Source organism: Pristiophorus japonicus, chromosome 12 (assembly GCF_044704955.1).
Source record: "Pristiophorus japonicus isolate sPriJap1 chromosome 12, sPriJap1.hap1, whole genome shotgun sequence".
NCBI lineage: Eukaryota > Metazoa > Chordata > Chondrichthyes > Pristiophoridae > Pristiophorus > Pristiophorus japonicus.
Window position 1 is genome coordinate 46,121,696 of NC_091988.1, and position 13,739 is coordinate 46,135,434.

The 13,739-nt window shown below is 45.3% G+C and overlaps 1 protein-coding gene across 2 annotated transcripts in view; it reads left to right on the forward strand.

The window, feature by feature from the left end:
* Positions 1-13,739, forward strand: part of LOC139277223 (protein shisa-5-like) — a 118,418-nt gene that overhangs the window by 102,423 nt on the left and 2,256 nt on the right. For both annotated transcript variants that reach the window (XM_070895381.1, XM_070895382.1), the window contains one exon: positions 7,261-7,497. In XM_070895381.1, the coding sequence (XP_070751482.1) occupies positions 7,261-7,497 (237 nt within the window). The remainder of the gene's footprint in view (positions 1-7,260; positions 7,498-13,739) is intronic.

The window sequence follows — 13,739 nt, forward strand, 5'->3', positions numbered from 1 at the left end:
ACCCTCAATCTGGATTACAAATTCAACCATCCTGTGATCACTCATTCCGAGAGGATCTTTTACTTGGAGATCATTTATTTTTCCTGTCTCATTACACAGGACCAGATCTAAGATAGCTTGCTCCCTTGTAGGTTCTGTAACATACTGTTCTAAGAAACAATCCCGTATGCATTCTATGAATTCCTGGTATGGCGATTTATAATCCCGGATGCTCAGGACAGCCGAATTAGAGGAGTGCAGACAATCCGGGAGGGTTGTGGGGCTGGAGGAGATTACAGAGATAGGGAGGGGCTAGGCCATGGAGGGATTTAAAAATAAGATGAGAATTTTGAAATCGAGGCGTTGCTTAACCGGAAGCCAATGTAGGTCAGCGAGCACAGGGGTGATGGATGAGCGAGACTTGGTGCGAGTTAGGACATGGGCAGCCGAATTTTGGATCACACCTAATTTACGTAGACTAGAATATGGGAGGCCAGCCAGGAGTGGGTTGGAATAGTCAAGTCCAGAGATAACAAAAAATCATAGAAGTTTACACATGGAAGGAGGCCATTTCGGCCCATCGTGTCTGCGCCGGCCAACAAGAAGCTATCCAGCCTAATTCCACTTTTCAGCTCTGCAGGTTATGGCACATCAACTGCACATCAAAATACTTTTTAAAAATATGGCGAGGATTTCTGCCACTACCACCTGTTCAGGCAATGAATTCCAGACCACCACAATCCTCTGCGAAGGAATTTCCCCTCAAATCCCCTCTAAACCTTCTACAAATTACTTTAAATTTATGCCCCCTGGTTGTTACCCCCCTCTGCCAAGGGAAATAGGCCCTTTCTATCCACTATATCTAGGCCACTCTTAATTTTATACACCTCAATGAGGTCTCCCCTCAGCCTCCTCTGTTCCAAGGAAAACAAACCCAGCCTATCCAATCTGTCCTCATAGCTAAGATTCTCCACTCCTGGCAATATCCTCGTAAATCTCCTCTGTACCCTCTCCAGTGCAAAAACGTCCTTCCTGTAATGTGGTGACCAGAACTGCGCGCAGTACTCCAGCTGTGGCCTAACCAGTGTTTTATACAGTTCAAACATAACCCACCTGCTCTTGTATTCTATGCTTCAGCTAATAAAGGGAAGAATCTTAACCACCTTATCCACCTGGCCTGCTACCATCGGGGATCTGTGGACATGCACTCCAAGGTCCCTTTGTTCCGCTACACTTCTCAATGTCCTACCATTTAACGTGTATTCCCTTTCTTTGTTAGCCCTCCCCAAATGCATTACCTCACACTTCTTTGGATTAAATTCCATTGCCACTGTCCTGTCCACCTGACCAGTTGATTGATATCTTTCTGCAGTTCGTAGCTTTCTTCTTCATTATCAGCCTATTTTTATATCATCTGCAAACTTCTTAATCATACCCGGTACATTCAAGTCTAGATCATCGATGTATACCACAAAAAGCAAGGGACAGAGTAATGAGCCCTGCGGAACCCCACTGGAAACATTCTTCCAGTCAGAAAAACACCTACCAACCATTACCCTCTGCTTCCTGCCTCTGAGCCAATTTTGGATCCAACTTGCCACTTTGCCCTGGATCTCATGGGATTTCACTTTCGTCACCAGTCTCTCATTTGAGACCTTATTGAAAGCTTTGCTAAAATCCATATACAGTACATCAAACGCACTACCCTCATTGAATTTTTCGAGAAGGTAACCAGGAGAGTCAATCAAGTTAGTCAGACACGGTCGTCCCTTAATAAATCCGTGCTGACGGTCCTTGATTAATCAGTGTCTTTCTAAATGTAGATTCATCCTGTTCTTCAGGATTTTTTCCAATAATTTTTCCACAACTGAGGTTAGGCTGACTGGCCTGTAATTACTCGGTCTATCTCTTTCTCCCTTCTTAAACAAAGGTACCACATTAGCAGTCCTCTGGCACCACACCTGAAGCCAGAGAGGATTGGAAAATGATGGCCAAAGCCTCTGCTATTTTCTCTTTTTGCCTCACTTAACAGCCTGGGATACATTTCATCCGGGCCTAGGGACTTATCCACTTTCAAAGCTGCTAAACCCCTTAATACCTCCTCTCTCATGATGTTTATTTCATCTAATATTTCACACTCCTCCTCCTCGATAACAGTGTCTGCATCGCCCCTCTGTTTTGTGAAAACAGACACAAAGTATTCGTTAAGAACCATACCCACATCTTCTGCCTCCACACACAGATTATTCTCATGGTCTCTAATAAGTCCTCCCCTTTCTTTAGTCATCCTCTTGCTCTTAATATATTTATAAAACATCTTTGGATTTTCCTTGATTTTACTTGCCAAGAATTTTTCATGCTCTCTTTGCTTTCCTAATATCCCTTTTGATCTCACCCCTGGACGTTCTGTATTCCTCGCGAGATTCTGCAGTATTTAGCCCTCAACATCTGTCATAAGTTTCCCATTTTTTGTTTATAAGAACATAAGTACATAAGAAATAGGAGCAGGAGTAGGCCATACATATGGCTCCTCGAGCCTGCTCCGCCATTTAATATGATCATGGCTGATCCGATCATGGACTCAGGTCCACTTCCCCGCCTGCTCTCTCCATAACCCCTTATTCCTTTATCGTTTAAGAAACTGTCTATTTCTGTCTTAAATGTATTCAGTGTCCCAGCTCCCACAGCTTTCTGAGGCAGCAAATTCCACAGATCCACAACCCTCAGAAGAAATTTCTCCTCATCTCCGTTTTAAATGGGCAGCCCCTTATTCTAAGATTATGCCCTCTAGTTCTAGTCTCCCCCATCAGTGGAAACATCCTCTCTGCATCCACCTTGTCAAGCCCCCACATAATCTTATACGTTTCGATAAGATCACCTCTCATTCTTCTGAATTCATAGAAACATAGAAAATAGGTGCAGGAGTAGGCCCTTCGAGCCTGCACCACCATTCAATAAGATCATGGCTGATCATTCCTTTCCTGCTTTCTCTCCATACCCCTTGATCCCCTTAGCCGTAAGGGCCATATCTAAATCCCTCTTGAATATATCCAATGAACTGGCATCAACAACTCTCTGCGGCAGGGAATTCCATAGGTTAACAACTCTCTGAGTGAAGAAGTTTCTCCTCATCTCAGCCCTAAATGGCCTACCCCTTATCCTAAGACTATGTCCCCTGGTTCTGGACTTCCCCAACATCGGAAACCACCTTCCCGCATCTAACCTGTCCAGCCCTTTCAGAATCTTATACGTTTCTATGAGATCCCCTCTCATTCTTCTGAACTCCAGTGAATAAAGGCCCAGTTGATCCAGTCTCTCCTCATATGACAGTCCAGCCATCCCTGGAGTCAGTCTGGTGATCCTTCGTTGCACTCCCTCAATAGCAAGAATGTCCTTCCTCAGATTAGGAGACCAAAACTGAACACAATATTCCAGGTGAGGCCTCACTAAGGCCCTGTACAACTGCAGTAAGACCTCCCTGCTCCTGTATTCAAATCCCCTAGCTATGAAGGCCAACATATCATTTGCTGCCTTCACCATCTGCTGTACCTGTATGCCCACTTTCAGTGACTGATGAACCATGACACCCAGGTCTCGTTGCACCTCCCCTTTTCCTAATCTGCCACCAATCAGATAATCTGCCTTCGTGTTTTTGCCCCCAAAGTGGATAACCTCACATTTATTCACATTATTCTACATCTGCCATGTATTTGCCCACTCGCCTAACCTGTCCAATCACCCTGCAGCCTCTTAGCGTGCTCCTCACAGCTCACAACGCCACCCAGTTTAGTGTCATCAGCAAACTTGGAGATATTACACTCAATTCCATCATCTAAATCATTAATATATATTGTAAAGAGCTGGGGTCCCAGCACTGAGCCCTGAGGTACTCCACTAACCACTGCCTGCCGAAAAGGACCCGTTTATCCCGATTCTCTGCTTCCTGTCTGCCAACCTGTTCTCTATCCACGTCAGTACATTACCCCCAATACCATGTGCTTCGATTTTGCACACCAATCTCTTGTGTGGGACCTTGTCAAAAGCCTTTTGAAAGTCCAAATACACCACATCCACTGGTTCTCCCTTGTCCATTCTACTAGTTACATCCTCAAAAAAATTCCAGAAGATTCGTCAAGCATGATTTTCCTTTCATAAATCCATGCTGACTTGGACCGGTCCTGTCACTGCTTTCCAAATGCGCTGCTATTTCATCCTTAATGATTGATTCCAACATTTTCCCCACTACTGATGTCAGGCTAACTGATCTATAATTACCCGTTTTCTCTCTCCTTTTTTAAAAAGTGGTGTTACATTAGCTACCCTCCAGTCCATCGGAACTGATCCTGAGTCGATAGACTGCTGGAAAATTATCACCAATGCATCCACTATTTCTAGGGTCACTTCCTTAAGTACTCTGGGATGTAGCCTATCAGGCTCTGGGGATTTATCGGCCATCAATCCGATCAATTTCCCCAACACAATTTCCCGCCTAATAAGGATATCCTTCAGTTCCTTCTTCTCACAAGACCCTCGGTCCCCTAGTACATCCAGAAGGTTATTTGTGTCTTCCTTTGTGAAGACAGAACCAAAGTACTTGTTCAATTGGTCTGCCATTTCTTTGTTCCCCATTATAAGTTCACCCGAATCCGACCTATGTTTGTCTTCACTAATCTTTCTCTCTTCACATATCTATAGAAGCTTTTGCAGTCAGTTTTTACGTTTCTGGCAAGCTTCCTCTCGTACTCTATTTTCCCCTTCTTAATTAAACCCTTTGTCCTCCTCTGCTGAATTCTACACTTCTCCCAGTCCTCCGGTTTGCTGCTTTTTCTGGCTAATTTATATGCCTCTTCCTTGGATTTAACACTATCCTTAATTTCCCTTGTTATGCCATGGTTGAGCCACCTTCCCCGTTTTATTTTTTACTCCAGACAGGGATGTACAATTATTGAAGTTCATCCATATGATCTTAAAGGTTTGCCATTGCCTATCCACCATCAACCCTTTAAGTATCATTCGCCAGTCTAATCTAGCCAATTCGCACCTCATACCGTCAAAGTTACCTTTCCTTATGTTCAGGACCCTAGTTTCCGAATTAACTGTGTCACTCCATCTTAATAAAGAATTCTACCATATTATGATTATTCTTCCCCAAGGGGCCTTGCACAACAAGATTGCTAATTAGTCCCTTCTCATTACACATCACCCAGTCTAGGATGGCCAGCTCTCTGGTTGGTTCCTCAACATATTGGTCTAGAAAACCATCTCACTCCAGGAAATCCTCCTCCACCGCATTGCTACCAGTTAGATTGGCCCAATCAAAAAGTTGCCCATGATTACTGCTGTACCTTTATTGCACACATCCCTTATTTCTTGTTTGATGCTGTCCCCAACCTCACTACTACTATTCAGTAATTCCAATGAGTAGAGGCCCAACCTACTTAACCTTTCCTCATAAGTCAACCCCTTCATCTCCGGAATCAACCTAGTGAACCTTCTCTGAACTGCCTCCAAAGCACTGCCTTCTACCCTGCATGTCTCTAGATTTGTGCGCTCTAGATTTGTTAATCCACCCTTTTTCCTTGAATGCCTCCCACTGCTCTGACTCTGATTTACCTTCAAGTAGCTGTTTCCAATCCACTATGGCTAAATCATCTCTCAACTTAGCAAAGTTGTTTTTCTGCAATTTAGAACTTTTATTCCTGGTCTAACCTTGACCTTTTCCATAACTATCTTGAATCTAACTGAATTATGATCACTGGCACCTAAATGCTCTCCCACTGATGCCCCTTCCACCTGCCCAGCTTCACTCCCAAAAACTAAATCCAGAATCGCCCCCTCCCGTGTTGGGCTTGCTACATGCTGGCTAAAAATTTCTCTTGCATGCATTTTAGGAATTCCGTACTCGATAGCCTTCACACTAATGTTGTCCCAGTTAATATTCAGCTAGTTGAAATCCCCTACTATTGCTGCCCGATAGTTTTTGCACTTCTCAGAAATTTGCCCACATATTTGCTCTTCTATCTCCCTCTCACTGCTTGGGGGTTTATAGTACACTCCCAGCAGTGTGATCGCCCCTTCTTTGTTTTTCAGTTCGACCCATGTTGCCTTGTTTGATGATCCCTCTAACACATTATCTCTCCTCACAGCTGTAATAGTTGCTTTAATCAATACAGCAAGCCCCTCCCCCCCTCGCTATCCCATCTGAAAATCCTGTAACCAGGAATGTTGAGTTGCCATACCTGCTCTTTTAGCCATGTCTCTGTAATAGCTATAATATACTCCCAAGTGTCTACCAGTGCTCTCAGCTCATCTGCCTTATTTGCTCTCCTCTTTGCATTGTAGTATATGCTATTTAGTATAGCCAGACCTCCATGTTGCCTACTTTCTAGCCCTTGTTTCCTCTGTCTTTCAAATTCACTTTCTAAATTTTTGCTTTCCAATTCCAGCTTTACTCCCCACCCTACTGAATCTATTCTCAGGTTCCCATCCTCCTGCTAAGCTAGTTTAAACCTTCCCCCCCCAACCCCTGGCCTGCCCGCCCCATGAGGATATTGGTCCCAGCTCTGTTGAGGTTCAATCCGTCCGGCTTGTACAGGTCCCATCTCCCCCAGAAGTGGTCCCAATGCCTCAGTAATATAAAGCCCTCCCTCCTGCACCATCTCTCCAGCCACTCATTCATCTGCTCTATCCTCCTATTTCTGTACTCACTAGCTCATGGCACCGGGAGTAATCCGGAGATTACTACCTTTTGAGGTCCTGCTTTTTAATCTCCTAGCTCCCTGAACTCTGCCTGCAGGACCTCATCCCTCTTTCTATCTATGTCAAAGGCATGGATGAGGGCCTCCGCATCGGATGAGCTGAGGCAAGGGCGGAGACGGGCGATGTTAGAGGTGGAAATAGGTGGTCTTAGTTATGCTGCAGATATGTGGTCGAAAGCTCATTTCGGGCCAATAAAAGCTGGAGAGAGCAAAATTCAGCGGGTAAGACATGAGCAAGTCCATTCAAGTCAGAACATCTAATGTAGATGATATAAACTGCTCTTCAACCTACCTTAGTTGCTGTTCCTCCTCTTGTATAGCAGATTTAAAAGAAGATATTGTAACTTGGGTTGGCTGAACAGCAGTCTAGTTCCCAACCCCTCTCTTCTTTTGGGGCAAGTATTTTACATTCAAAGTTCTATTCTTCACTCCATCGTAATGATTTCTAAATAAATTTGATGAAAAAAGCTTAATTTTAGTTTTTAATGAGCTAACTGATGATTTTGTCTATCATTCTCTTTAGCTGTTGTTACAAGTTCAACTACAACTACAGTGGTCCAATCTGCGTATCCACAGCAACCACAAGTACCAGCACAAGGTTTTGTTCCGTACCAAGGATATACTCCTATGCCAATGCAGCCAGCAGCACCTGTAGGTCCCTATCCTGCAACTGGTCCCTATCCTGCAAGTGGTCCCTATCCACCACCATATCCAACTCCATATTCTGGACAACCTCCTTCGTATCAAGATACTGTGGCAAGTAAGTAAGCTTAAAGTAGCACACAGTACTCTGGAATCTGCTCATTAACTATGTGCACGACGCCAATCAGTACCAGGCTGTGAATAACATGATCTAGTTATGAGATGCAGATGTGTGGGTTGTGTGTCGGAGTAGAATATCGCTGCACTTCAGAAGAAAATTTGATAAAACTAGGACATTGTTGACAGTGAGCCAGAAGATACGTTAGATGTTTGAGTGTGATGTGGTGAGATAATAACATAATTGGACAGTGATGAAGTGTTTTATTGATTTTTGTTGTTGTGCCATGAACATATTTAAAATACAATGCACTCAATAAGCAAGATTGTTAACAGATTGGTACAGAAGTATACATTTGAAGGAAGAAGCAAGAAACCAAATATGACTTTAAAAATATTTAATGTTTCGACATGTCAGTCTGTTGTCATAATCAGGCTGGTCATAAACACTTCCATAATAGGTGTCAACTGATTTTCAAAAGCCAGAAAGTAGGGGATAATTCTAAAATATCTCAGTCAGTGGATGGCCTATCAATTGGAATACAGGTAAGAGAGAGTAAACCTCCAAATGTATGTGTGCGAATTCTGATACTAGTTATAATTGCTTTAATAGATACTGTTTTGGCCTGGGAATTGCATTGTGACCGTGCATGAAGACTTGAGGCATTTGTACGCAATTCTCTTGTCCATTATTTTAGTGGAGGCATTAACAGTTTTATTTAAGAGTTAACGTCCTCACTAAAATAGGGACAAGAGGGGAGAAATTGTCCCTATTTTAGAGGCCCTCCGGGAGGCGCTAACTGGGCGGAGGACACTTTTTGCGTGGGGGGGGTGGGCGCAGGGGGGCGCGCTACGAGCTCTTTGGAAATTGCTCGGGAGTTTGCGGATGCGCTCCCACGGCAATGTGCGCCCCAGGCCGGCGCGCAACTCCTCAGCGCCGTGCGCCGATCTCTTTCCGCCCCGCGGGGGAAATGGCCCGTGGGCCCGCAGGGATGGCCGACATCCACAGGGCGGAAGTTACAGGGGAGGTTGTCAGCATTCTGCAGCGCCATCTTAATTGTTGTGCCAACTCTCTGGTCGGCTGGAGAAACTCATCCCTAACATGGTCCAGGCTGCTATTGTGCAGTCCGCCACTCCATTTTGGGTGCCGGGCTGCAGGCCCAATCCCACGTTGCCCTGGTGGCCTAATGGAGACTATCAGAGGCTTTGCAGAGTGCACAACGGCCCTCTCCTTTAAGCGTTGAAGCACGTCAGCGCTACGTGGAGCATCCGTATCCTAGCCCCTGTAGCGCCCGGGAACCCACCCCTAAACCAAATTGAATGTGTGAGATTGCGCTCTGCTTCCTTTTGAGGGGGCGGTAAGCCCAATTCAGCAACGGGGGCAAACTTCTGCGCCGGGCGCAGGAAGTCCTGGCCCCAGCAGGTTGCCGCCCACAATCGGGGCGCAGGCCAATTTCGCCCCCATGGTGTTTCATATGAATATCTTCACATGCTGTTATCAACTGTAATTTTAAAGTCTTTATTACTCATTTAGCCTTTGTCAATTCCTGATTTATCAGTGCCAGTCTTGTAATTATAGTTCACCTAGTTTCAGAACCATCATAAAATACAAAATTGTCATGTTGTACAACCTACAGTTTAGAGCAGTAAGCACACCAATTCAATTAAAGATATTTATGTCTTTTAAACAGTATAATATGATTAAATTGCACAATGTAGCAAAAGTTTCCAAAACAGAGCTTCAACAGTCAACAATGAATAATCCTGCTGCCTTAACAGCTCAGTAACGAGATTATAGGGTGTATTGAAAGCATTCATCTATGAGCAAAGGCTTTCAAATCTATAAAGCAGTAAAAAAGCACTTAACTTAACTTCCTGTATCTGAAACATTCAAATGCTAACAAAACAGGAAATTTTCTTTCGTTTGTTCTCAGAATGTGGGCAGCGCTGGCAACTTCAACAATTATTGAGAAGGTGGTGGTGAGCCGCTGCCATCGACCACTGCAGTCCATGTTTTTTTTCCAAAAATATACTTTATTCATATAAAATTTTCACAGTACATTGGAAAATATTTCAGTACCTTGCGGCCAGCTATTCCAGACAATTCGTTTGGATGCTGACAGCAGCTCCATACAATGCACTAGCGTGCATTTCATTTCAATGTAAAGTTTAGTACAATCCTTAAATCACGTTACATGTAGTACTGTGCAAATAAGAGTATTACATGGAGCAGATGGGAGCAGGTTTACATTACATTCCAGGATAATTTCAATACCGGTTACGAATCACGTTACATTTAGCACTTTGCAGATGAAAACAGTACACGGAACGGATGAGAATACATTTACGTTTCTTTACAAGTTACTAAACAGTGCCGAGACTTACATTATACATGGCAGTCCATGTAGTGAATTTACTCCCACAGTGCTGTTGGCGAGGGAGTTCCAGGATTCTGACCCAGTGACGATAAAGGAACGCCGATATACTTCCAAGTCAGGATGGTGTGTAACTTGGAGGGGAACTTGCAGGTGATGGTGCTCCCATACACCTGCTACCCTGGTCCTTCTAGGTGGTAGAGGCCATGGGTTCGGGAGGTGCTGCCGAAGAAGTCTTGGCGAGTTGCTGCAATGCATCTTGTAGATGGTACACACTGGAGCCACAGCGTGCCAATGGTGGAGAAAGTGAATGTTTATGGTGGTGGATGGGGTGCCGATGAAGCGGCCTGCTTTGTCCTGGATGGTGTCGAGCTTCTTGAGTGATGTTGGAGTTGCACTCATTCAGGCAAGTGGAGAGTATTCCATCGCAATCCTGACTTGTGCCTTGTAGCTGGTGGAAAGGCTTTGGGGAGTCAGGAGGTGAGTCACTTGCCGCAGGATACCCAGCCTCTGATCTGGTTTTATAGCCACAGTATTTATGTGGCTGGTCCAGTTAAGTTCCTGGTCAATGGTGACCCCCAGAATGTTGATGGTGAGGGATTCAGCGATGGTAATGCTGTTGAAAGTCAAATGGCGGTGGTTACACTCTCGCTTGTTGGAGATAGTCATTGGATGCCACTTATGTGGCGTGTATGTTGCTTGCCACTTATCAGCCTGAATGTCATCCAGGTCTTGCTGCATGGACTGCTTCATTATCTGAGGAGTTGCAAATGGCACTGAGCACTGCAGTCATCAGTGAACATCCCCACGTTTGACCTTATGATGAGGGAAGGTCATTGATGAAGCAGCTGAAGATGGTTGGGCCTAGGACACTGCCCTGAGGAATTCCTGTAGCGATGTCCTGGGGCTGAGATGATTGACCTCCAACCACCACAACTGTCTTCCTTTGTGCTAGGTATGACTCCAGCCAGTGGAGAGTTTTCCCCTTGATTTCCATGGAATTCAATTTTATTAGGGTTCCTTGGTGCCACACTCGGTGAAATGCTGCCTTGATATCAAGGGCAGTCACTCTCGCCTAACCTCTGGAATTCAGCTCTTTTGTCCATGTTTGGACCAAGGCTGTAATGAAGTCTGTAGCTAAATGGTCCTGGCGGAACCCAAACCGAGCTTCGGTGAGCAGGTTATTAGTGAGCAAGCTTCGCTTGATAGCACTGTCGACGATACCTTCCATCACTTTGCTGCTGATTGAGAGTAGACTGATGGGGCGGTAATTGGCCGAATTGGATTTGTCCTGCTTTTTGTGGATAGATGCCAGTGTTGTAGCTGTACTGGAACACCTTGGCTAAAGGCGCAGCTAGTTCTGGAGCACCAGTCTTCAGCACGTCAGCCAGGATGTTGTCAGGGCCCATAGCCTTTGCTGTATCCAGTGCGCTCAACCTTTCTTGATATCACATGGAGTGAATTGAATTGGATGAAGACTGGCTTCTGTGATGGTGGGGGGCCTCAGGAGGAGGATGGATCATCCACTCGGCACTTCTGGCTGAAGCTGGTTGCATACGCTTCAGCCTTGTCTTTTGCACTCGCGTGCTGGGCTCTGCCTTCATGGAGGATGGGGATATTCATGGAGCCGCCTCCTCCTGTTAGTTGTTTAGTGGTCCACTACCATTCATGACCGGATGTGGCAGGACTGCAGAGCTTTAATCTGATCCATTGATTGTGGATCGCTTAGCCTTGTTTATAGCATGCTGCTTTTGTGAATAAGCCTGCATGTAGTCCTGTGTTGCAGCTTCCCCAGGTTAGCATCTCATTTTTAGGTACACCTGCTGCTGCTCCTGGTTGCTCTTCTACGTTCCTCATTGAACCAGGGTTTGTCTCCTGGCTTGATGGTAATGGTAGAGTGAGGGATATGCCGGGCCATGAGATTACACATTGTGGTGGAATACAATTCTGTTGCTGCTGATGGCTCACAGCGCCTCATGGATGCCCAGTTTTGAGCTGCTAGATCTGTTCTAAATCTATCCCATTTAGTACGGTGGTAATGCCACACAACACGATGGAGGGTGTCCTCAGTGTGAAGCCAGGACTTCGTCTCCACATGGACTGTGTGGTGGTCGCTGCTACCAATGGACAGATGCATGTGCGATGGGTAGATTGGTGAGGACTAGGTCAAGTAGGCCTTGTCTATAGCATGCTGCTTCCACCTTATGTTGGTTCTCTCACCACCTGCCGCAGGCCCAGTCTAGCAGCTATGTCCTTCAGAGCTTGGTCAGTAATGGTGCTACCGAGCTACTCTTGGTGATGGACATTGAAGTCCCCCATCCAGAGTACATTCTGTGCCCTTGCCACTCTGTGCTGCTTCCAAGCAGTGTTCAACATGGAGGAGTACTGATTCATCACCTGAGGGAGGGCAGTAGGTGGTAATCAGCAGGCAGTTTCCTGCCCATGCTTGACCCGAAGCCATGAAACTTCATAGGGTCTGGAGTCAATGTTGAGTACTCCCAGGGTCACTCCCTCCCGACTGTATACCGCTGTGCCGCCACCTCTGGTGGGTCTGTCCTGCCGGTGGGCCAGGACATACCCAGGGATGGTGATGGAGGAGTCTGGGAAATTGGCTGAAAGGTATAATGTGACTATGTCAGGCTGTTGCTTGACTAGTCTGTGGGACAGCTCTCCCAATTTTGGCACAAGTCTCCAGATGTTGGTGAGGCGGACTTTGCAGGGTTGACTGGGATGGGTGTGCCATTGTTACGTCCGTAACTGGTGCTGATGTGGATGCCGGGTGGTCTGCCCGACTGGGTAAGGACAGCAGGTTTCCTTCCCTAAAGGACATTAGTGAACCAGTTGGGTTTTTAGGATAATCCGACAGCTTCATGGTCCCTTTTTCCGATACCCGCTTTTTTATTTCCAGGTTTCTTTTTAAACTGAATTCAAATTCTCAAACTGCCACGGTGAGATTTGAATTGACATTCTCTGGATTATTAGTCCAGACTTCTGGATTATGAGTCCAGTAACAGCCTGTACACTTACTGTATTCTCACATCAATAATGGAACAAACATTTGACTGCTGCTCTTGCACCAGTATGTCTGATGTATTTCGCCCTCATACTGCAAGTTCCATTAATGGTTAAACTGTTCTGGGTTGGGGCTTTATTGAGAATTCTTTCAGGTTTATTTCTTCCTATGACTTCTTGCTGCCTGTTCCCCACTAACTGTTCTTGAGCACGATGTTTTGAGGCAGCTGAGTAAGTTGCCGTTAATATTTTTTTTAAAACCTGCATGATGACGATTTGATGTGGAACTGCGAGTGAGAACCTGGAAGGAATCAGCAAGTCAGCAGCCTCAAAACTCCGTGTTCTCTCGTATAGCTCTTGCATTTGTTAAATAAATGCGAGGAGGGGGGGCGCGGTTCAACATGACTACCGAGGATGGAAATGAGTAACTGCCAATCAGATGTGAAAATAATGGTACCACCTACGAAAGTAACAGAATAAATTTAGGATAGGAGGCGACTGCTGCCAATGAACCAGAAGTGGTTACACGTGCGCAGTTCCAGTGGTTTTATTCGTTGTCCCCGGACTTCTCAATGGGGAATGAAGTAGCAGATTAAAAAAGAAATCTTGTTCAGTTGTAGTTTCATTTATTAATTGTGTGAATTGTAGAATTAATTCAGGTATGAGCCACTCGTTTGTGCACTAAATTGTGGTTGGTCACAGTCACCAGTTTTCAGGTGAGGGATAGTTTGGCCTACGGGTAGTTGGGTTTGTTGATATTTTGCGATTTACTGTTCCGAGACTAGTAGCATTCGGAGATTCCTGTAACCAGTCATAGGGACAGTAGATTGGGAATCCCTAACATTAAATGAGACTT